Source organism: Polypterus senegalus, chromosome 9, assembly GCF_016835505.1.
Source record: "Polypterus senegalus isolate Bchr_013 chromosome 9, ASM1683550v1, whole genome shotgun sequence".
Taxonomy (NCBI): domain Eukaryota; kingdom Metazoa; phylum Chordata; class Cladistia; order Polypteriformes; family Polypteridae; genus Polypterus; species Polypterus senegalus.
In genome coordinates, this window is record NC_053162.1 from 166843145 (window position 1) to 166868795 (window position 25651).

Consider the following 25651-nt stretch of genomic DNA (forward strand, 5'->3'; position numbering starts at 1 on the left):
ATAGATAGATAGATAGATAGTCTTTATTTGTCCCCAGGGATAAATTAACTTCCAAGGGGACCTTTACTCTCAAAAAGAGTGTCATCCTGCACAACAACATAGCAACAATAATAATAATAATAATAATAATAATAATAATAATAATAGGTTCAGTGGACAATAACTCGAAAAGTCCAGTTTACGGAGTCAAAAGGAAGTTCTCAGCTCTCAGTAAAATATATTATTATATTATTATAAATATCCTCTGTGCCCTCTTTCAAGAGTTTAGGAGCGATCTGCTTTTGACTGCATAGCAAAGGCTATAAGTGTGCCCTCAGTTGATTTCTCTTTACTTTCAGAACTTCTTATTATTACGTTCTGTTCTGTCAGCTGCTGTTTTTCTTCCAACAACAACAAATGGCCCGTTGTATCAAAAGCCTGTCCGCTTCTTTGCCATTCCTTTGATATTTTTGAAATCCATGAAAGTTCATATTTCCCCAAATACTATATTTATTGACAACTGTTTTAAAATTCCTTATCCTGTTTTAATGTATCTTCTTTCAGATGCAAGGCGTTCTTTATTGATTCTGCTTATAAAATATGCATTTACTTTTATTGCTGTACAAGACCCTCCTTTTCTTAGATCCATCCATCCATTTTCTAACCCGCTGAAACCAAACACAGGGTCACGGGGGTCTGCTGGAGCCAATCCCAGCCAACACAGGGCACAAGGCAGGAACCAATCCTGGGCAGGGTGCCAACCCACCGCAGGACACACACAAACACACCCAGCACACACTAGGGCCAATTTAGAATCGCCAATCCACCTAACCTGCATGTCTTTGGACTGTGGTAGGAAATCCACGCAGACAACATGCAAACTCAACGCAGGGAGGACCCGGGAAGCGAACCCGGATCTCCTAACTGCGAGGCAGCAGCGCTACCACTGCGCCGGCCCCCTTTTCTTAGATGAATTCTTCAATTAACTTTTTAAGGCTGGAAAAGCAGATGATAATATGGACTCACCTATCATGTAACGGATCTATCAGAGCTACCAAATAACCGCACGTACCTAAAACTATTATTTTGAATTTGTCGCTAAACGGATATAGCAAGTTTGAATACCTGTTATTTTTGAATACTAATTTAGTTGTATTTGCATAAAAATAGGCGTGAACTCGAGAGTAAAGAGGGCGGGTCATGTCTTATTACGTCACTTCTGCCCTTGAACGGTAAGTAAAGAGCATACTGTATATACCTAACAAGAAATTGTCTAACCAATTTCTTTTTTCCTGAAAAATGATTTGAAAATGTATCCTAAGTAAGCAATTCCGCTCCATCTTGCAGTTTCAAGTCTTCGTTGATATTTTTAATGAAGTCTTGCACATGCAGGTGTTGTTTTTGTCACGTGGCTGAAAATAAGGCCGGTCCGCCAAACTTCTGGGATCGTGATTGGTTAACAAAATTACACTCACTTACTGGGGACAGGCGCCGTGCTGCAAAGAGGCTGTCGGGAGTTGAGGTGGCGCGTGTTTTCTGTACACTAAGCTGGTGAGTACGGAAGCTCTGAACCGCACAGTGAAAACCGTAGGTGAGTAACTGAGGCACAGAGCATAAGGTTTTTGAATAATTTTTGGCAAGGTTGTGGTTTGGATTGTGTCTGTTAGGGAATTTAAAACATGAGTCGCTGGTATTTCACTAGCCTAGAACGTAATGATTACTGTAGGATTTGTATCTGAATGTCATTCTTTCATTCCGTCTGTTATCCAAACTCGCTTGTACACAACTTCGCGAGAAAGCTGGAGCCTTTCCCAGCAAGCATGCCTCCAACTCAAATCAGTATCCACCCACATGAACAATAGTGCTTCTCTGCTTTTTGATGCCACTGTGGGCCCCTCCCTGTTCGATAAGGGATTTCATCGGAAGCACCGGAGGCGTAGGAGAAGGCAAAATTTCTTAAATGAATGGTCCCAAGGTTTTTTTGGAGCCTAACACTGATATTTCTTTTTCTCTCCAGATCACAATCGAATTACGCTTTTATTAATATTTTGGTTTTAATTAACGCACTATGAAAACCAGTTTCTTTATAATCAACATTAACACTTTTAATCCTTGAAAAAGTTTTTAAAAGGCGACAATGATCGTGATGCCCCAATATTATATGTAAAATGAAAGGTATATAACATTATTTAAAGAAAAAGGAAAGCATGCTATATAACCAAAAGTATGTGGAGACCCAGTTATTGAGTTCAGGTATTTCAGTCACACCTGTTATCATCCATCCATCCATCCATTATCCAACCCGCTATATCCCAACTACAAATGTGTGAATTTCCCCTTGGGATTAATAAAGTATCTATCTATCTACAGGGTCACAGGGATCTGCTGGAGCCAATCCCAGCCAACACAGGGCGCAAGGCAGGAAACAAACCCCGGGCAGGGCACCAGCACACCGCAGCACCTATTATCAAGAGGTGCACAAAATTTAAGTACATAGCCATGCAATCTCAATCAACTTTAAACATGGCATTGTCATAGGATGAAGTTAGTACATTAAATTTCTGCGTTGTTAGAGCTGCACTAGTCAGCTATAAGTGCTACTGTTGTGAAGTGGAAGCATCAAGGAGCAACAATATCTCAGCTATGAAGTGTTAGGCCACTCATACTCACAGAGCTGGGCCACCTAGTGTGTAAAAATCACCAACCCTCTTTTGCATTTACAACAGTATTCCAAACTGCTTCTGGAAGCAATATCAACACAAATACTGTGTGTCTAGACCATCATGAATTGGGTTCCAATGATTGAGCATCTACATGTAAGTCTAAGATCACTATGCACAATACCAAGCATTGGATGGTAGAATGTATAGCACACCACCATTGGAGTCTGGACAAGAGGAGATATATCCTCTGGAGTGATTAATCATGCTTCACAATCTGACAGTCTGATTAAGGACTCTGGGTTTGGAGGGTGCCAGGAGAATGCTACCTTTTGAACTACATTATACCTGCTTTAAAGTTTGGTGGATTAGGAAAAATGGTGTGGAGCTGTTTCCCAGGGTTTGGACCCTAATCTTTTGATCTAGTGAAGGGTATGTTAAAGACAAAGACATTTTAGGCAATTGTGCACTTTCACCTTTGTGGCCTCCACAGTTTGGGTAAAGCCTTTTTCTGTTCTATCTTGACAGTGCCCTGTGCAGAATTATAGGTCCATGAAGACACAAAACCCTATTGAACACCTTTTTGATGAATCGGAATGCCCATTGTGAGCCAGGTCTTATTCAACATTAGTACCTGACTTCACAAATGCTCTTTTAGCTGAATGGACACAAATTCCCAAAGACACACTTTAAAATCTTGTGGAAAGCTGTTCAGAAAAGTGGAGGCTGCTATAGCTGCAAGTGATTTGACAACTTCATACTAATGCACATGGTTTTGGAATGGGGTGCATATACTTGCCAATTTAATTTTTCAAGAATTATTTGGCATATCATTTTTGCACATGTATAAGACTGATGTTGGGAAGATTCCAATAAAGCAGGTCAGTTTTCAAAAACAAGCATTACTTATAGGATCTGTTAAATGCAAATGTATTTTCTCCTCACACAAGTACACAATCTAAAACAAAATAAATGTAAGATTTAAAAATCAAACCTTGTTCTTTAAAAACTAGGTTAATTAAGGTATCATTTGAGTTGGACAACTAATTAACATTAATGATAAAATTATACAATTACAGTGTTTGTTACAACGTGATCAGTACTCCACTGTTACCAAGGTTTACTCTATAGGGGTACTGACTCTTAAAGGATGGCAATGACTACAGAGACAATCAGTGTGTTTACATGAACAAACAAAACTTAATTAAGGCAAGTAACCTAGCAGAAACCTGATTTCATAAAACCCATTTACACGCACAAGTCCACTTTTGGAGTTCTCCCTTGGCAAAACATTCAAATGTCATAAAATGTTCAAAAAATTATTAAACATCATCAACAACCACTGTGAAACTGAAAACAAGCATGGGATATGTGTCTCCTGAGATTGTGCTGCTAAGCTTAGCACTGTACTTTCAGCACATCAACATCAAATTGGTAATTTCTGAAATATTCAGACAGATTAATTTAAACAGGGGAAGGAATAATGTGATCGCCCAATCATTTGGCCCAGGTGGACGCTTCCACTGTTTCCTACATGTAGCTACTGGATGCTTGTGCAAAGCAAAGACTTGTGCAGGCAAAAAGAGTGCAATAGACATGCGCAGACTATGAAATTCTTAACCACAACTTAGTTAAGGGTTCACATGGCCACATAACTGGGTTACTCACTGAGACATCTATGCGTGTTAACCTGGTTTCTCAGAGACCAATATCCCGGTTTCTCTAACAGCAATAAGGGTATACATGGCATTTTTGAAACCAGGTTTCTTGTTTATTAAAGCATACGTAAACTCATTCAGTAATGCAAATATTATACTGCAGGCAATGGGTGTTTTGAACTATAAATGTAATAATGGGTAATAGTATATTGTCAATAAAAGGTTTTTGTAATATTTATTTTAATAGTTAAGTTGAATAGAACAGACTGTGAATGTTGCCTACTAAATATCGTGCAACTAATAAAGTTAAGGAAACCTCATACACAATTGTTTTACAAAATTTACACCCATAAAGAGTTTTAGCACATACTGTAGTTTTAAATGGTAAAATAACATTAATGATACATGTGAGAAATAGCCCTGAAACATTACACCATTTACTTTAAGTCCAATAGTTACAAAATTTTCATCTTATTTACCTGATAACATAAAAAAAAATAATAGTATAGATGTCTCATTTAAGGAAATTGATGTTATGCTACTTTTTTGCCTCCAGTGAAAAATAAAAACAAATGCATTTTTATTAATGTAATTATTATAATTGCTACCTTTTTTTTAATCACTAAATAAGATGGTCTGGTGAGAACCATATATGTTCAACCACTTTACGATAAATTTGAAATCATTTTTCCAGTAAATCAGTAGGAGTAAACATGAAGGCTGTGCGTACATACAGTGTCACAGCTCAATTTGTTGAAGCTGGTTTGTATGAAGTTATATGCACTCTTGTTTGTCGTATTGATAATGTTATTATTATTTAATTATTTAAAAAAAAAAAATCTGACAGCCTGTTAGTTTCCATCCATTATCCAACCCGCTATATCCTAACTACAGGGTCACGGGGGTCTGCTAGAGCCAATCCCAGCCAACACAGGGCACAAGGCAGGAAACAAACCCCGGGCAGGGAGCCAGCCCATCACAGGCTGTTAGTTTCCTTTTCAGCCAATTTATTTTTCTTTGGGTGTTTTATTAGTGAACCATCTTAATTTTTATTTGTGACATACAAACCCTTGTCTTTTTGCTAAAGCTATCAAAGTAGGTTTATCCAGGAACTCTTATATAAAATATATTCTATAAAGATTGTTAAATACAATTAGTAATACAGGGTGACACAGAAAAATGGGAACTTTTGAAAAACCCAATAAAAAAAGAAGAAATCCAACAAGAAAATTTTACCACTACAATTTGCCTTTTAAGAGACAGTAATTCAAATTATCAATGTCTGAAAATTCCGTCCTGTAGATGGCGTCCTCCTGTACGTATGCATTCTTCCAATCTGCTGTTGAGGTTCCCCATTGATCGCTGCAACATCCCAGTTGGGATACCACAAGTTTCGTCTTGAATTCTTTGTTTCAATTCATTCAGTGTCCTTGGCCGAGTCGTGTAGACCGACTCTTAAGGTAGCCCAACAAGAAAACATCACAAACAGACAAATCCGGTGATCTTGAGGGGCAGGGAATGTCACCGAATCTTGAGATGACACTGTTACCGAACAATTCTCGCACAGCTGCCATTGATTGCCTTGCAATTGATTACTAAATTACCAAGTGGCAAGATTGTTTACAGCTCAAGGTCCCTGTTCCGCAATGCTGCCAACTATACATGGCTGCCACACTATGCATTTCAAAAGTTCCCGTTTTTCTGTGTCGCCCTGTATCTTCTGTTCTTAACTCAATGCTTGCACAGTTGACGGGGGTGTGAACTGCTTCTGTTTGCTGCTTTGAATCTTAGAAATGATGTAGAAATATATTGATCAATGGTAGTCTCATAGTTTTTTACATTATGACTTTAATATTTTTAGATTTCTTCAGACAATGCCACCAAAAAAAAAGAAAAGGACATCATCTCAGCTGTCTGGTAAGTTTCCTGTGCTCACTGCTGTTCATATCAGTTGAGAACTTTCCTTGAGGATGTTACATGCATTTAAAGTCTTCTTTGTACTGTTTCTTGTATTCAGAACAAAATGAGTCTCCTGCCAAGTTACGTAAGAAAACTGTTGGGCTGAAAAAGATGTCCATTCAAGCGTGTTCAGGGAATAAGACGTCAGAGGTCAAGTGCTCTTTGGAACAGAAGGATGCTGGAGAAAAAGGACAAAAGGAGCTTTTCACATATTGGCTTATGAAATCTGAGCCAGAAAGCCGCATAGAAAATGGAGTTGATGTTAAGGTGAGGTCTTGCAGTATTTTTCTGTATCACCAGAAGCTTACACTAAGGATAAGTCGGGTATCATAGTGCCATCAGCAGACAATTCTATAAAACGAATGCCATCAGGTCTGGAGTCAAGTACAGTATACACTGTGTGCACAATTATTAGGCAAGTTGTATTTTTGAGGATTAATTTTAATATGGAACAAACACAGTGCTATCAGTCAATCCAAAATGTTAATAAACCTGAAACCTGAATGTTTCACAACGGAAATGTGAGTGTGAACATCATCAGGGGAATACATATGTGCGCACAATTATTAGGCAACTATTAGTGTGCAGATTTATTATGCAACTAAAGGAAAAATGAAAATTTTCCCATCTCACTTGTTTATTTTCATCTGTTATAGTGAGAATAATAAACAAACACCTCAAAATTTACAAATAAACATCTCTGACATTTCAAAAAAAATCAATCAATCAATCAATGACCAATATAGCCACCCTTCTTTCCAATAACAGTCATAAGCCTTTCCATTCATGGAGTCTGTCAGTTTCTTGATCTGTTGACGATCAGCTTTTTGTGGAGCAGTGACTACAGCCTCCCAGACACTCTTCAGAGAGGTGTATTGTTTTTCTCCCCCATAAATCTAACGTTTAAGAAGTGCCCACAAGTTCTCGATAGGGTTTAGGTCAGATGAGGAAGGGGGGCCATGTCATTATTCCTTCATCTTTAAGGCTTTTACTGGCTGGCCACGCAATGGAGAACTTCGATGCAAGTGATGGAGCATTGGCCTGCATAAAAATCATGGTCTTTTTCCTGTATCACTGTTTGAAGAAAGTGTCTTCAAAAACTGGCAGTAGGTTTGGGAGTTGATTTTGAGTTCATCTTCAATGCAAAAGGTCCAACTAGCTCATCTTTAAAAATACCAGCTCATACCAGTACCCCACCTCCACGTTGGAGTGGAGCTCTGTGCCCATTACTGATCCACAGGTCCATCCATCTGGTCCATCAAGAGTCACTCTCATCTCATCGGTCCATAAAACCTTTGAAAAAATCTGTCTTCAGATATTTCTTGGCCCAGTTTTGACGTTTCAACTTATGTTTCTTGTTCAGTGGTGGTTGGGTTTCAGCCCTCCTTACCTTGGCCATGTCTTTGAGCACTGAACACCTTGTACTTCTGGGCACTCCAGGTAGGTTGCAGCTCTGGAATATGAAAGTACTGGAGGATAATGGGTTCCTGGTAGCTTCACGCTTGATTCTTCTCAAATCTTTGGCAGCTAATTTGCATCTTTTGTTCTCAACACGTTTCTTGCGACCCTGTTGACTATTTGCAACAAAATGTTTGATGGTTCTGTGATCACACACCAATATCTTAGCAATTCCAAAAGTGCTGCATCCCTCTGAAAGACTTTTTACAATTTTTGACTTTTCAGAGTCAGTTAAATCTCTTTTTTGGCCCATTTTGCCCGAGGAAAACTAGCTGCCTAATAATTCTGCACACCTTGATATAGGGTGTTGATCTCCTTAGGCCACACCCTCCCTCATTACACAAATACACATCACCTGACGTGCTTAAATCCAATAAGCATTCAAGTTAATACAGCTTGGAGTTGGAATATACGCATTAAAAATGATGATATGGTCAAAATACTCACTTGCCTAATAATTGTGCACACAGTGTATGTGAAGTTACATTAAGCATACTCTGCAAAAGCACAACTGCTTTTTGAACACTGTACAGTTTACTGGGTTAAATGTTGGCTGTGTGACAGTTACAGTGACAACAAAATAGCAGTATATACTTCTTCAGTTTGTCTGGGGCAAGGTAAAATATTTTAATTAGTCTTTGAAGAGGGCACCACCAGGAAAATACAGTTTCTCTGTCAAAGCTGAAGCGCATTGTGTGCATTTCATCCTGCTATTCTTTTGCTGGCTGGACTGTTATTTGAGAATATTAATACATTCACTCAAGACAGTCCAAAATTAAAACTCATTCTGAAATTTCGCGGCCATAGTATGTCATGTTTCCATTGTAATAATTACGGAATTAAAAAAAAAAGTTTAATGTTTGTTATTTTTATTTGGTTTGCTCCTGAAATTATGGTCATTGGAAAAAAATCACAATTTTTTAAGAAAAAATGTTCTGTTTAACTCATATAAAAAGTAAATGCTTGATAAAGTCATCGGCTTATACAGAAATACGTTTCTAAGCAAAATGCAGAAGAAAGAAGCAATGGAGTTAGCAGATATGACACAGGAAAATGGTTGAGCAAGATCAGTTCAGAATTTGTATCAGTGCAACTCTAACAAACATCATTTTTATTTTTTTGGAGCACAAAATGTAAATAGAACTATGGATGTAACATTAAATCTGAAAGATGACAATAAAGAAAATGGTATCCTGCAAAACCAAAGCCTTCATGTAATCTTTGACAGATGTTTCCTTCTGTGGATTGTTGTGTTTTTTGAAGGATATAGCGGGTTGGACAATGACTGACTGACTGAATTTCAAGTACTCTACCAAGTTGTGACCTTGCTTTCTAGCAGCTTCCACTAGATGGTATTGTTGCATTCATTTTGTAACTATAAAAATTCATTTTTCACACTTGTAGTTTGGAATAGAAGACTTAAAAGCACAACCTGAACAAACAGGATGCTGGGATGGAGTGCGCAATTACCAGGTAGGTTGAACAGGATAGTAAAATAAGTTTGTCAGCATCCTTTAAGGCAGAGGTCACCAACTCCAGTCCTGGAGGACCACCGTGGCTGCAGGTTTTCATTCTAACTCTTTTCTTAATGAGTGACCTGTTTTTGCTGCTGATTAACTTCTTTTGAATTATAACTGACTTGCTCTTGAAGACTCAGACCCCTTAATTGTTTCTTTTTCCTTAATTAGCAACCAGACAATAATGAGACACAAAATGAGCCAAAACAACTGGTGTCCATCACACAATATCTGAAAATAAAGAAAGATGGTCTTGGGAATGTCGATCTGCTCAGGTCCCCAAAACATTTGAACAGTGTTCTTAGAAAAGAGAAATCAACAATTTTGGAAATGTCTGCTGTTGCACAATGAGAGCAGCAACAAGCCACGGAATTAAAGAAGGGGTTTAATTAATGACAAAACTCGGCACTTCATTAAGCAATTTGTTAGAGTTTGAGGTCCTGATTAAGTTGGTCTTCTGTTGGCTCCCTCACTTCACATTTCATGTCTGTTTGGATGCCATTTAAGGAAAGAAATGAAGCAATTAAGAGGAACAAATCTTAAGAAAGCAAATCAATTAAATTGCAGAACAAACAGGGCACTCATTAAAAAAAGGGTTAGAATAAAACCTGCAGCCACAGCGGTCCTCCAGGACTGGAGATGGTGATCCCTGCATTAAGGTGCATTAAATTATGTGGCTGGATGGCACATCATCCAAGTACTACTGTTTCACAGCTCCATAAACCTGGGTTTGATTGCTCATCATGCTTAATTTCCAGCCAGTTTGTGTGTTTAGTTTATACCTGTACATTGTCTGTTCTTCTCAGAGATTACCTTATACATCATAAATATGCGTATGCCATATTAAATGGAATGATAGTGGGGAATACATTTGTGTGTTTGTGGCTAAACCTATTTAGACTGGTGTCCTGTCCATAGCTTGGTTCTTGTCTTTTGCTCAGTTCTGCTGGGATATGGTTTGGCTTCTATTCCCATAATGGAAAAGGTTTCTCTATAAAATGTGCTGGTTATGTGTATAACTGCTGTAACAGACTAGTTGGGTAGTATTTTAGATTAGAACTGTTCATTAAACGTAAGGCACTGTTTTGCTTCATTTTTTCCCATTGGTTACCTTTGCTTTGTAATGATGTTTAACAGTTATGAAATGTGCTCAAGTGGTTTACTTCAAGAATATAACTGTAAACACTTTTCATGTGAAAGCAAATTGGGTACACTAGTACATCATAATAGTAATGCAGACTATTTAGGCATTTTAAAGACACATAATAGTATAATAGCAAAGTGAAAGTGCTGATGAAAGTGTTGACTTTAAAATTTGCACCCAATTTATGTTGAGAATAATTTCTGATTGCTATGCAGGCACGCAACTACATGAAGGACATGAAGGTTGGGCAGTTGGCTTTCTTTTATCACAGCAACTGTAAAGTGCCAGGAATTGCTGGAATTATTAAGGTAAGGCTTTTATATTTCACAAAACAAAGTTGGAGCATATTTGAATATTGCTAGAAGCAAGCATTTGTTTTTGTTACTGATATACTTTAATGTGATGGGTCATTTTAAACAGTGAACACATTAGTGTTTCTGTGCTGTATTAAAATTTTATGATTCAATTGACCTGAATATGTTGAATGTCTATAGGGTGGTCCAGATCTAATTATGCAGTTTTTATTACGCTATAACTTATTAAGTTTATTACATAGAAAATTACCCAAAAAATCCCGGACCATCAAGAGGTGTGCGAACTGACGACATGAAGAATCGTCTTCACATCGAAGTGGAATCGTCCCCTCATAAATCAAAGTCATCCAGATGATCAGGATCTGCATAATTACATCTGGACCATCCTGTACAATTCAACATTGCTCTCTCTTTTTTTTTTTAAGCAATTTTGTATTCACACACCACTTTTAGGGATGGCCTATTCAAGTGTAAGTGTCTAGCTGGATAACTGCTGTGGTCATCAGTTAAATGGATTTTATTCTACCCAATGATAAAGAACAGCCTTTTAGTTTGCAAACAAAGTTAAAAAGAGTTCCTCTTTCAATCAGAGATGCCTGTTGACTTTAAACTCCTGCTGATAGGCATGATAGAACCCCGAATGCAATGTATATTGACTTGAATTTGATTCTGTCTGTGTACACAAACTGACCTGTCAATGTCAATTTATTTATATAGCACATTTAAAACAACGTAGGAATGCTGTGGCCAAAGTGCTTTACAATAATCGAATAAAAGAAAAACATACCATTAACATGAATAACATAAATCGAAATAAAATAAATGAACATAAATAAAATAAATAATACATAGGAGTAATGTTACATAATCACAATGAGGAAACCATCGGTATTATTGAAGATCATGGAATGCAGGTGAATAGAAATGAGTCTTTAATCTCGTTTTGAACAGTTCAATTGTAGATGACTCCTTTATGTAATGAGGTAAAGAGTTCCACAGGCAAGGGGGAGCAGCTATAAAAGCCCTGTCTGTCCCCCTTGGTTTTACACTTAGTACGAGGGACAAGAAGAGACAACTGACCAGAAGATCTAAGCACTCTGGATGGCCGGTGTAAAACACACAATTTGATTAAATAGGCAGGAGTAAGCTCATGTAAAGATTTAAAAACTAGCAACAAGATTTTAAAATCAATTTGAAAACCGACAGGCAGCCAATGTAAAGAAGCTAATATTGGAGAAACAGAGTCATACTTTCTTGCCCCAACCAGAAAGCGAGCGGCAGCATTCTGGACCAACTGTAACCTGCGTATCAGGGATTTGATAATCCAAGAATACAGCGAGTCAAAGAGAAAGCAAATAAGATTGTAGAGTGTGATGTTTGTTTGTTTGTTTGTTTTATTGTGCCTGTCACACAAAGTAAAGGGGTGCTGTAAGAATCTTGGTGCAGAAAAAGCCTGGTGGTATTGCCCATAGTTATTTAAACATACTACATGTGTGTTCAGTTCTGGTTGTGCCAGAGACAAGAACATCATGCCCTACTTTATGGCAGTTGGAGAACTGAGAGGCTTTGCATCTTTTGTTAATTTACTAGGGAGAATGTCATCAATATTAGTATGCAAAAATCTTTATCCAGAAGAGACCAAAAATACAAAGGAGTGATTAACAGTAAAATATGAAATTGCCAACCTATAGGGAACAAAATTTCAGAGTGAAGCTTAAGAAGCTTAGTACCACTTTTAATTCCATGGCCATTTAAATTATCAGTCTAGCAAACCGCAGTTGTTTATGGTTGATTTGGTCAGTGCACCTGTACACATCCAGGGGTTAAGCAGTGGGACAGAAAGTCCCAGCAGTACCAAGAAGCTTTATGAAGAGATGTTATTTTAAGAGGGAGTTTGCTACATTTATTTATACATATTTTTCAAGCAACAACACACAAAGCTGTAAGTGCTTTAATTGATACTGTGTTCACTCCTGCTGAACTTTTAAATACAGCCGGAACTGGAACAGAGGTTGAAAGCAAAATAAAAGAAATAAAATAGTGGGGTGAACTGTAGAGTATTTTATACCACAAGTATTTAGACTTCTTTGCTTTTTTAACATTACTTTGTTACAGCCTTGTGCTAAAATCATTTAAATTATTTTTTTCCCACATGAAGACACACTCCATACTGCAAAATGACAAAGCGAAAAGAGGATTTTGGAAATTTCTGGAAACTTTATTAAAATACAAAGTGAAATATCAACTTGATACAAGTATTCAAACCTTTAGTATTGACACCTGATATATGTCGCGCAGTGGGTAGCACTGCTGCCTCGCAGTAAGGAGACCTGGGTTTGCTTCCCAGGTCCTCCATGCGTGGAGTTTGCATGTTCTCCCTGTATCTGCGTGGGTTTCCTCCCACAGTTCAAAGACATGCAGGTTAGGTGCATTGGCCATCCTAAATTGTCCGTAGTGTGTGCTTGGTGTGTGGATGTGTGTGTGTGCGCCCTGCGATGGGCTGGCACCCTGCCCAAGGATTGTTTCCAGCCTTGCGCCCTGTGTTGGCTGGGATTGGCTCCAGCAGACCCCCGTGACCCTGTAATTAGGATAGAGCGGGTTGGATAATGGATGGATGGATGGGAATCTCATTCTATTGATCATTACTGATATTTCTATGTCTTGTTTAGAGTCCACCTGTGTCCAATTCAACTGATTGGACATGACATGGAAAGGCACATATGGGTCTATGTAAGGTCCCAACATTGGACAATGTGTATCAGATAAGAAAACAAGCCATGAGGTTGAAGGAATTGCCTGAAGAGCTTGGAGACAGGATTTTGCAGCTGTGAAGGTTCCCACCAGCACAATGGCCTTCATAGTTATAAAACAGATGAAGTTTGGAACAGCTATCACTCTTCCAAGAGCTGGCTGCCACACCAAACTGAGCAATCGGAGGAGAAAGGCCATGGTAAGAAAAGTGAACAAGACCCTGATTGTCAGTCTCTCCGAGTTCCAGAGAACTTGAGTGGAAATGAGAGAAACTTGAGAAACTTTCGATGGTCAACCACAATTGCAACACTCCACTAATCTGACTATATGGCAGAGTGGCCAGGTGTCACATGAAAGCTCACTTGGAGTTTTCAAAAAGACACCTCCAGATTATGAGAAACCAGATTTTCTGGTCTGTTGAAACCAAGATTGAACTGTATGGCCTCAGTTCTAAATATTATGACAGGAGGAAAGTCGGCACTACTCCTCACCAGTGCAATACCATACCAACAGTGAAGCATGGTGGTGGCAGCCTCATGTTGTAGGGTTGCTTTTCAGAAGCAGGGACTAGGAGACTATGCAAGGATGAGGACATGCTTCAAAATGCTCTAGATGTCAGACTGGGCTGAATGTTCACCTTCCAATAGGGTAAAACAAAGGCAACCTAGGAGTGGCTTAGGGACAGTTCTGGAAATGTCCTTGAGTGACTCCACCAGAGCCCAACCCAATCACAGACCTCGGCAGAGATCTAACAATAGCTGTCCGATGATGGTGTCAATCCAACCTGACAGAGCTTGTAAGAGACTGCAGAACAACATTGGGAGAAAATTCCCAACACGGGTTTGCAAAGCTTCTTACGCCATACCCAAGAAGACTCTGGGCTGTGGTTGCTGCCATATTTAAGTCAACAAAGTACTGACAAAAGGTTCAGAATGCTTTTGTTATTGTGATTTTTCAGGTTTTTCTACTTTTAATAAATGTGCAAAAATGTCTGAAATCCAGTATTTGCCTGTCAGTCTCTGGTATTGAGTGTTCTTTGATGTAGGCAAAATAATGTCAATAATTTTAATAAAAATAAAAAAAAAGTGAACATGTCTAAATCAACTCTATAGCCCTCAGTATTTCTAACGTGTAATTGAATATATATTCTTAATTTAACCTGTACGAATCTCGTTAGGTGGTCCAAGTAAGAGTTCTCGTTAAATATGTGTGTCTTAAACCAAATGTTGGTTAATCAACAGTATTTTATGATTTTATATGTTAGTTTTGTTAGAAAAAATAATTTTATGAAGGCTATATTTTCAATACGTCTTTTTTCCTTGGTGTTTACTATTGTTTTGTCAGGTTGTCAAAGAGGCTTATGTAGATCATACACAGTTTGATAAGAAGGACCCTCATTATGACCCATCCAGCAAACAAGACAATCCCAAGTGGTATATGGTAACTATGCTGGTTTCTTCTACTTATATTTCTGTAATGGTAGGATCAAACCACTTCAAGTATGTCCCCAAAACCTATTTTGGTTGCAATTTAGAATGCAAATAAAAACACTAATAATATTAGGAGCACTTTGTTAAGGTTGTGCAGATGACTGGTTATATTGCTAATTTATTAATGAACAGAGAGACCTTAATTGTGATGTGTCCAGTAAATTGAGGAGACAATTTTAAGAGAGAGTGTAAAAAGCATTGCCATAGATTCTCAGCAGTGCACTTTGCAGACCACCATGCTTCCAGGAAGCCTACTGGATGTTCTGAGAGGGATGCAGAGCAGGATTTTTTTTTTTGTTCTTTATTTCGCTTTATACAATTTCTTGTATTAGGAATTTGTTAGTTTTCGCATACCCCTTGGGGTCAGAGCGCAGGGTCAGCCATTGTACAGCGCCCCTGGAGCAATTGCAGGTTAAGGGCCTTGTTCAAGGGCCCAGCAGAGTAGGATCTCTTTTGGCAGTGACGGAGATTCAAACTGGCAACCTTCGGGATACCAGCACAGATCCTTAGCTTCAGAGCCACCACTCCGACCCGCAGGCTGTCTGGTAGCAGTGACGTTTGATATAGATTTGTGCACAAAGTAAATCTGTCTATAACTAAGAATTTTATGTTCCTTTAAGTATTCAAATTTTCACGTAAGGAAAGTTTTTCGGAGACCATGGGATGAAGGGTGGGTTACACCCTGCTGCTGCCTCAGGTTATTAAAGAAATGGTTTAGGTCAGTGGTGGCGAACCTATGGCATGCGTGCCAAAAGGGGGAACTCAGAGCCCTCCCAGTGGGCACGCGCGCCGTCGCCTGAGCACAGAGTTAGTTACTATAAAGCCAGAGGAATGCGGGGCCGGGCTGCTCCCCTCACCGCTCCCCCTCTTCACGCGTGCCGGAGGACGTTTCTCACATCACCCGCCCCTCTGCCCAGCAGCCCAATGGGAGCGCTTCCTTTCTCTCCTGTCTGGGGTAAGGCGGGCGGCACACATGCTGCTTGAGGGTGCGGCACGGACTGCAGCCTTTTGAGCCTGTGATTCTCGTGGTGGGGTTGGAGGGGATGTGGTATAGCGGGTCCACAGCTCAAAATTAAAAAGGCCAGTTTTAACAGATAATTGCCGCACTCGCGGCTTAAAGGGGGTTATGGTAGAGTGGCCAGAGCGTTTTCCGGGAGCTTTGTGATGCGGGCAGTCCTCGCTTAAGCGCACAGGTGAGGAGTCGTCCGCATCTGTAATTATTGCCGGGAGTTGTTAATCGCCACACCTGATCCACGACCCCGTAATATATAATGGAAGCTTTGGGGGAGGAGCTTAATAGGGAAGACCTGCGTGAAACACTTGAGAGGATCGAAGGGATGACAAAGGACAGCACAGTTAGTTATGAAAATGAAATCCTTAAAGTGTGGAATTCTCTGCCAAATAATCTTAAGTCAATCAAGGCACTTGAGATTGCTTTCCTTACTTTGTTTGGAACATCTTATGCTTGTGCGCAGCTGTTTTCAGCTTTGAATCGCATCAAATTTGACACCAGAAACAGACTAGATAGATAGATAGATAGATACTTTATTAACAGATGACCTGAGTGCTGCATGTGTTGCTCTCAAACTTACAAAGTTTGAGCCAAGGTTAGACAAATTATCAGCATGCATACAACAGCAAAAAGCACATTAATTGTTCAAAAGCATACCGAATGCAAACTTTTACCTTTCAACAAAAAGTTGTTTGTATCATTGAAAACTCTATTATGTTTTTCTTTTAAGACAAAAGATGTTAATGTATGAGTTGCTTTTCTAAACTAAAAGCTCAGTAGATAGATAGACAGACAGAGCATCAGTATTGGCAGTTCAGTCCAATTTATCATCCAGCTGCACTCCCAGGTATTTATAGGTCTGTACCTTCTGCGCACAGTCACCTCTGATGATCACGGGGTCCATGAGGGGCCTGGGCCTCCTAAAATCCACCACCAGCTCCTTGGTTATGCTGATGTTCAGTTTTAGGTGGTATTCAGGTTAAATTGCCATGTTGGCACTTTGCGATAAATAAGTGGGTTTTGGATTGCAGTTTGGGCACTTGGTTTCTAAATGGTTCGCCATCACTGGTTTAGGTTTTTTTCTTTGTAGGTGTGAATGATGAGTATTTTACTTGAAATGCTATTATCTTCTAAAAGTTCAAAAATTGGCTTCATCTGTGTTCTTTGAAATGGCCAATTCTGAAAACCGTTTGTGCTGACCTCCATCTTCATTATTGCGGCCGTGCAGAAAGAACATTTTTTTACTGCTGACCTCTGATTTTTGCACTGAAGTTGAACTTGATAATGAGTGGGTGACCTTTCAAGTGCAAAGCACTGTGTTGTATCCAAGTGCTATTTGGGAAACAAGATGAAACGGATTCAAGCCCAACAACCTCTGCAGTGTTCATTCTGATCTAACTGGCATATGAGGCACCTGGAAAGTATGAAAGGCTGGTAACCCTGTACATGTATGTAGTGAGAGCCTGCAGAAAGGTATTACTGAGATATAATTAGCATTTTGACAATACACTTTTTTTTCATTGCTAAAATGCAAAGTATAGGCTTATAAGGTCAAATGTATGAGCAGAATTGATTTTTATGTGCCACGTTTTATGTGTTAAGGTTGACCCCTCTTCCTAAAGACTGTATGAATTACAATGTCTTGAGCCACCATCTCCCATCTGTCCTAAATAAATATTGAGATCAAGTAGTGTATATATACCATGTTAGCCTGACAAGGCTGACTGTCAGTTGAGGAATACTTGCAACCTTTTACAAAACAAGGAATAAAACCTGTACCTTTTATTAATATAGTTATTCCCAGTTGATTTATAAATTATGTTCTCTTTCTTGACACCTGAGCATGTTATCCAAGTAATTTTGCCACGGACTGGTGACAGTCATTCAAGATGCTAGTCTGTGATGGCAGAATGCCGAAAAAATGTTATATGTAAAAATGTTGGTATAAGAAAGCATGTTAAACTTGGAAGCCCTGTATAGTGTTAATGTTTTAGCACATTATTTTATTCATTTAACAGAAAACCCAGAAGCTTCTCAGGGGCATGACTTTTCTAATTGCATAATGTTTTACACTAGTAGCACATGATCATTTGAATTTGTTTTTCTGTGGCTGCTTCCTAAACGACTTACACTCATCTGTATTGTTAAAGCGATTCATTCCTGCTTTTGTTTAATATCACTTTAAGTTCGATGGTAGCACACTCACCTTGCTAACAACTGCAAAGGCACAGTGCAATATAACCTAAATGCTCAGGTTTTTATCCTCGCCTATTCACAAAGTATATCGCTATACTCTGCTACAGAGTAAAAGTAGTATTTTGTTGTCTCTTTTTAGGTAGATGTGCAGTTTGTAAGGATGACCAAACGATTTATTAGCTTGACTGAGCTGAAGCAGTATCACTTGGAGCACAAATCAAGTGGTGGAGCCCTCAAAAACATGGCACTGTTCACTAGGGCCCGGCTCTCCGTCCAGCCTCTCACTGAAGGTCAGTGTGCTTTTAAATATCTGATATGATCTGGAGTTTTCTCCTTGTACCTTTTTTTTTTTTCCTTTTGCTTCTGTAGTATTTTTGTCTCTTTTTAAATGATTCTGCTATTTACAAACCTTCATTCTAATCAACTTGGAGCCACATAAGGAAGCAGAATGACCGTGTGTTCATCAAAAGAAAAGAAACCACTAAAAAACTGTTTTTGTCGTCGATGTTTTTACTCAGTTGGTGTCATTTTGCATTTTTTTCCTTTGCAGTTATTACATTCTACTCTGTATAATGCACAGAATTCATAACAATGACTAGGAACGGTTGCATCGGTGACAGTGTCATCATAGGTTACTTGTATAATGACGATTTTTCCAATATAGATATACTGTATTCTTCATATTGCCATAAACTCCAAAGCACCTACCAAATAGAGCTGCTTGAAATTTTCTGTTTTTAGTTTTTTTTTTCTGCCATAAGTGATCCATATGTTCATTAAGAACACGGGGACACAGTTGGTAAATTTCGCACAAACATTAGGAGGTTTTTCTTTACACAAAGAACGATAGACACTTGGTATAAGAGAACAAGTAGTGCGGTGGACAGTAAGACTTTAGGGACTTTCAAAACTCGACTTGATGTTTTCTTGGAAAACTCCCATTTTTGTTTTTCTGGATACCCACTTGTAAGATTTTTTTTTCTTTGAATTGTTGCTATTTCATTAGTTTCACTTTTATTTCAGAACTTCTGTAAAAACAATATTTGGAATCTTTCGAGTCCTAATATGCTGAATCTTTTTAATGAGGTCAGTGAGACATGTGTTTAATTACTTTGGACCATAATTCAGGATAGCTTTCTCTGTTTGGAATTTCAGCACAGACAAAACAATCGACTTCATTATCAGCAGTTAATAATTTTTTTTTTTGCAAAGTAACCAATAAATGCATGTGAGGTAAACCCCGTTTTTGAAATTCTCTTGACTTAAACTTCAAAGCCTTACAGTATTTACCTATGTCTATATATTCAATCTCTATCCGCCTTTTTGTTATTTCTCTGAGTAATAATTTCTCTTTTTTTGCACTAATGCGATGTTTACTATCTTTGTTTTGACACTGTCGTTTTTTTCTGCTTTCACATTCTGTATCTTGCTCTGCATGTGTTTCGCGCCTGTTTTGTTTTTTTAGAGTCTTCTGAATGCCACTTTTCATTTTCTCTAACCTGCTCTACATGTGTTTGGCCCCTTGTTTTTTAACCTCTTTATGACGTTTTACTTTGTTTTCTACTCTGTCTTTTATTTCTGACCTCACTTTATCCTGCTTTTTTTATCAATGACACCTGGTCTGTGGTGTTTACCTTTTTCAAGTATAATTTCTGTTTGTTTGCGCTACTGCGATCTTTACTTTTTTTTTTTTTTTTACTTTCAAATTTTCCTACTTTCATGTTCTTTAACTTTCTCCACATGTGTATTGCGCCAATTTTTTTTTTTGAGCCTTTCGAATTCCACTATTTTCATAATCTCTAACCTGCTCTGCCTGTGTATAGCGCCAATGTCCGGATTGGATGTGCTTTTTATTTTTCAATTCCACTTGTAAAGGGCTGATAATTACTTTCCTTATTTTCTGAATTTGCACCTAGATTATTCTTTTTCTTTTTTGTCTCCTTTTTTGTCTGCTTTCTTCTTCGTTTAGTCGTCTATGTTTCATTTATAAAATATTGTCCTTATACGCTTTATATGCGCTGAGAGCCCTGGATCTGTGTGTGCTCAAAGCGAAAACACAACTGAGTGTGTTGCTGGCTGCCCGTACTTTTATTTGGTTGTAAGTAGGGCGTGTCTTGCAAGAATCCCATGTTCTACGTCCCCCCAAGACGGTCTTGGGTCAATCTCATGTCACAAAGTCTCACGTTTAAGGTCCCCGCAATACGCTCCGTGGCCAATCTCTTTAGTCTCGCGGGTCTTAAGTGTCTTCCGTGATCTTACGTGAAGATCATGTCTCGTCACCCTACTGTTTCTCTCCAGGATTTTTTTTTATAATAGAGAGAAATAAGTGGATAGGACTGGCGAGCTTTGTTGGGCTGAATGACCTGTTCTCGTCTGGAGTGTTCTAATGTTCTAATATGTTCTGTAGTGAGATAAGAAGAGAGTTATGAATAATAATAATAATAATAATAATGTTTTATTTATTTAGCGCCTTTCATACACTCAAGGGCACTTTACAATTCAATAAACACATTAACAAGACAATAGAAATTACATACAAGAAAATAAATAATACTCAATGAAGAGATGTGTTTTTTTACAGGATTTTGAAATGAATAATAGATTTTTCTTCACAAAGGCAAAGAGGAAGAGCATTCCAAATTTTAGGGGCTATCACACTGATCGTTACTAACCTGTATTTAGGTACAGTTAGTAAGTTAGCGTCTGATGATCTTAACACACGAGCAGGAGTGTAAAGAAGCAGCAGCTTAGATAGGTAATGAGAGGCTAAACCATGAGGGGTTTTAAAGGTGAGAAGAAATATTTTTTTTATTTGATTCTTGAAAAGCTTGGTAACCAATGCAAATCATAAAGGACAGGAGTGATGTGAGCAGATGTTTTAGTGTGTGTAAGTAGACGAGCAGCAGAATTCTGAACATACTGTCATCTATTGATATATTTAGTCGGGAGGCCATAAAACAGTGCATTGCAACAGTCCAGACAGGTAGTGATGAAAGCATGAATGAGTGTTTCAGTATCCTTCACACTGAGGAAAGATTATAAAAAAAAATCTGTGTGTATTACTGAGCTAATGTGTGATTGAAAAGTAAGAAGCTGATCAAAGATGACACACAAATTATGGACTATACAGAAGAATCTTGCATGTAATATTAGGATATAAATAAAACATTCCACAGGCTTAGATATGTAAGAAGTTCTGACAAGTCACCAGTGGATTAAGAGCAGGGGTGTCGAACTCCGGTCCTGGAGGGCCGCAGTGGGTGCAGGTTTTCATTCTAACCACCTCCTTAGTTAGTGATCAGTTTTTGCTGCTAATTAACTTCTTTTGCCTTTGTTTTAATTGACATGACTCAGACCCCTTAGTTGTTCCTTTTTCCTTAATTAGCAGCCAAACAATAATTAAACACAAAACAAGCCATCACATGACCAGCTAACCTGTGCCCATCACACGATATCTGAAAATAAAGAAAGATGAAAGTCTCAGTAAAACAGAAAATCAACAGTTCTGGAAATGTCTGCTGTGGCAGAATGAAAGCAGCAACAAGCTATGGAATTAAATGATGGGTTTAATTAACAGCAAGAATCAGCATTTCATTAAGAAACTGGTTGGAGTTTGAATCCCCAGTTTAATTGGTCATCTGTTAGCTCGTTTCATGTCTCATACCTGTTTGGCTGTCAGTTAGTGAGGAAAAGAATCAATTCAGGGGACTGAAGCCTTAAAAACAGGGCTAAAGAAAAGAAGTTAATTAGCAGTGAAAATTGGTAATTTATTACGAAAAGGGTTAGAATGAAAACCTGTTGCCACTGCAGCCCTCCAGGGCTAGAGTTCGACACCCCTGATTTAGAGAACCGTATTTACTATGCTACCACTTTATACAATATCTCATTTTATGGAGGTATTTATCTGCATTTCTGTTGTCCTCATCTATATATATAATTCACTAATTCAAGACGACCATGGAAAGCACGCCGGAAGGGCCATGGATTCACTAAGCCGCCGACAAGTGAGACACCTATGGCGCACGCAGGAAGGAGCCACGCCCACCAACTCCAAGACCATTGGATACGACGACAACTCGCAGGGCCACGCCCACCAACTTGGACGCGACGACACAGAAAAATGGCGTCATTTATGTTCATCTGTCGTAGAGGCCACATGCAGTGCAGGTCAGGTTAATGTCATGTACCTCCGAGCTACGTTGACTGTTCATAGAGGCATGTTTCTCGTGGAGGTGAATCACCATATGCAGCGTGTGAAACGGTTTGCGAGGGGTATCCCATGGGATCCTTAAAACAATCATTTAAAACTGAGGTTAAAGCACAATGAAGGAATCAGTCTTTAAAAACCAATAAGCCCTGTGCCTCTGTTTCATTACCGTCTCAACTATTTCACCAATGCAGGCCCTGCAACAGTCGAGACGCTCTGTCAGCAGCTGACCTTCTCTGTGCCTGACCAGTTCACACAGAGGCAGCGCAAGAGAAAGCCGCGCCAGAGACAGACAGAGGCACACACACAGGCAGCTGGTGGGCGGCTCTCTGTGAGTTTCTCTTGCGAGCGGGCACATGAGCAGGCAGTGTGTATGCTTCGAGTGCGAGGGTGGACGCGACAGGACCATCTAGGAAAAATCATGTCGCAGATGTGATTCGCTGTATGCAGTGTGTAAAACAGTTTGTCACAGAATCGCTGTATGCAGCGTGTAGCCTACAACAGTTTGCGAGGGGTGTCCCTGTGTCTTTCCAGAAGTGTTCAACCATCAATAAATAATTATGCGGCGTCTGTTATGCCGCGGGACCACTATTGTCATGTACTTTGCCCTCTCCAGAGTTCCATCTTTTCATTCACTTACTGTTGTATTCTCACACCATACCATTCAATAAATAATTATGCATGAGATCGAGCGTGGGTAAGCCGTTGAACCCCATTCGGGCTGCAAACCGTGGAATTCCCACTAAGTGTGACTCGTACGCTCCCACTGTTTTCGTCCCTACCCTTTGTACACACCCTCCTCCCACACGTTGACTGTTCATAGAGGCATGTTTCTCGTGGAGGTGAATCGCCATATGCAGCGTGTAAAACTGTTTGCGAGGGGTATCCCATGGGATCCTTAAAACATTCCTTTACAACTGAGGTTAAAACACAATGAAGTGACCAGTCTTTAAAAAACAAGTTTTCGGTTACAACACACGACCGCGTGCAGCATAGAAAAGTGTTTTACACGCTACATACAGCAATTCCCATCCGCGACAAACATGCGTCTTCTTAGATGCTCCTGCACTTTGTACACACCCACCTCGCTACCTGTGCCTCTGTTTCATTACCGTCTCACCTGCTTCACCAATGCAGGCCCTGCAACAGTCGAGACGCTCTCTCAGCAGCTGAACTTCTCTGTGGCCGACTGGTTCACACAGAGGCACCACACGACGCAGCAGGACTATCTAAGAAGAGGCATGTTTATCGCGTATATGAATCGTTGTATGCAGCGTGTGAAACAGTTTCCGAGGGGTTTCCCCATGGTCTTAGACCCATCGAAGAAAAATCATGTTGCAGCTGTGAATCACTGACTGCAGTGTGTAAAACACTTTGTTTGTCGCAGATGTGAATCGTTGTATGCGTTGTGTAGAACAGTTTGCGAGGGGTATTCCATTGTCTTACAGTTGGTGGGCGAGTCTCTGTTAGTTGCTCTTGCGAGCGGGCACATGACCACGCAGTGTGTGTGCTTCGAGAGCGTGGGTGGACGCGACAGCACCATCTAAGAAGATTCACATTTGTCGCAGATGTGAATCGCTGTGTGCCGCGTGTACAACGCTGTATTGTATGTTACCCTCTCCAGAGTTGTATCTTTTCATTCACCTACAGTCGTATACACAATGAAGTAAGCAGTCTTAAAAAACCGAGTTTCCGGTTACATCGCACGAGCATAGCAAACTGTTTTACACGCTACATACAGCAATTCGCATCCACGACAAACATGCGTCTTCCTAGATGCTCCTGCACTTTGTACACACACCCCCCCGTGGTCGGGCGTCTTTGTGGATTATATATAGAAAGTAAGCCAAAACCGCACAGAGCAATGAAAAGTCTACGTGAGTCACAGGTGCATCTGGACTGTGTAAAGACGACAACGACTCCAGTGACGAGTTGGAGGTGGGCACATGAGCGGGCGGTCCATACTGGACGAGAAATCAGCAGACTAGCATGACGGAGGGAGCGAGGTGGATGTCCTTCTCCTCTCTTCCCGTTCCACCCTCCGTGCCTGAGCGCCGCACAGACGATTGTGTGTTGGTTTGTTCCGTGCATTGTTACAATGTTGCTTTTCTTGCTGATTTATTACATTACCAATTTTTCAAATGTTAATTTTCTCCCTGTGCTTAAAAATCATTAAAAAAAACGGCCTGATTATGCGCCGTATGGGACGCCGCAGGTTGGCTAGTTATATTTATAAATGATAGATCATGTACTAATTTAAATGTGGTTGTATTGCCCAGTGCAGTTAACTTTTCAAAAAAGTAACATTTCGGTTGCTGTCACCTGGATATAAAGTGTGAGTCATTTTAAAAACTGTATGTATGTGGTTTGTTTTATTATTTTTTTTTAACTAATTTAACTTTTTTCCTGTGTTATTTCCAGAGGAATTTAACTTTGTGCTGAACCTGGAAGATAAAGATCCAATCTGATTTTTTGTTTTTTTTTGGCTTACAAGAACCCAACGTTTTCCCTGTACTCCTGAATATGATCTGGTTCACCCTCTGCTGCGTTTGGATTACTACATCAGAAAATACAGAAGTTCTCATTGGATCTGCAATGGTATAGTAGAGGACAGGAACATCTGTGCACAGCTTGACAGTAGCCTGGCAGACAGCAGTGATCTCTGCTCAAAATGACATGGCTGTTGGGAGAAGAGGGGCTTCCGGTCTTTTAGCATGGAAGCCTTTGCACTTGTGTATCTTATACGTTTATCCAAAATGTTTTACAAATTAAAAAGTAAATGGTGTTGTTTATTTTCTACAGTTGGAGCAGAGAGTCGGTGAATGTGGTATTGAACCAGCTCATTTTGGTTTTGTAGTTCAAGTCTTTTCTCTGGCACTACACATTAAGTCACAAAGTAAAAGGCATACAAGCTTAACATGATAAAAGATTCAACACTGCATGCCAAACTAGTCAGATACTCAAATTCTGAAATGCGTAGCTTTAATTATTAAAAAAAGGACTGCCTGCTTGGACATTGTATGTGTTTACACAATTCTAATTGGAAAACTAATTATGGTTTTTCCCACTTACTTGCTACATATTCTAGACATGATGAGAAAATCTGCACCGTTTCTAGTAGTAGCTGGTTTACATATCCCCTGCTAGTCAGCTTTTCTCATTTGCAGTATTTCTTTCTGTATTAAACATATGTTTTTTTTTAATTTTATATTAAGACACTCAATCTGAAATGTCTTTTTGGTATTAATTTTGCCTTCATAATCTTAAATATTTCTACTTGGCCCCTTCTAGTGTTTCAGGATGATT

The 25651-nt window shown here is 39.3% G+C and overlaps 1 protein-coding gene across 4 annotated transcripts; it reads left to right on the forward strand.

The window, feature by feature from the left end:
• The first annotated feature begins 1141 nt into the window (after positions 1-1141).
• Positions 1142-25146, forward strand: thyn1 (thymocyte nuclear protein 1). 4 transcript variants are annotated; one of them, XM_039764152.1, is made up of 8 exons: positions 1142-1211; positions 6159-6214; positions 6315-6523; positions 9119-9187; positions 10591-10683; positions 14785-14880; positions 18278-18428; positions 24840-25146. In XM_039764152.1, exons 1-8 carry the CDS (start codon positions 1180-1182, stop codon positions 24947-24949), a joined length of 816 nt encoding a protein of 271 aa, XP_039620086.1. In that variant the 5' UTR covers positions 1142-1179; the 3' UTR covers positions 24950-25146. The 4 variants fall into 4 exon arrangements, with proteins under 4 accessions (XP_039620086.1, XP_039620089.1, XP_039620087.1 ...); XM_039764155.1 differs by having other exon boundaries at positions 24767-24930; XM_039764153.1 differs by lacking the exon at positions 1142-1211 and adding an exon at positions 1445-1530.
• Positions 25147-25651: the final 505 nt, after the last annotated feature.

What these genes read in the sequence shown, in the direction of transcription:
- thyn1 (XM_039764152.1), top strand. Translation starts at nt 1,180, where the DNA reads ATGTCTTATTACGTCACTTCTGCCCTTGAACG. An exon ending in GAATTGCTGGAATTATTAAG is followed by an intron (nt 10,684 to 14,784) that starts GTAAGGCTTTTA and finishes TTGTTTTGTCAG; the next exon opens with GTTGTCAAAGAGGCTTATGT. An exon ending in CGTCCAGCCTCTCACTGAAG is followed by an intron (nt 18,429 to 24,839) that starts GTCAGTGTGCTT and finishes TTGGCTTACAAG; the next exon opens with AACCCAACGTTTTCCCTGTA.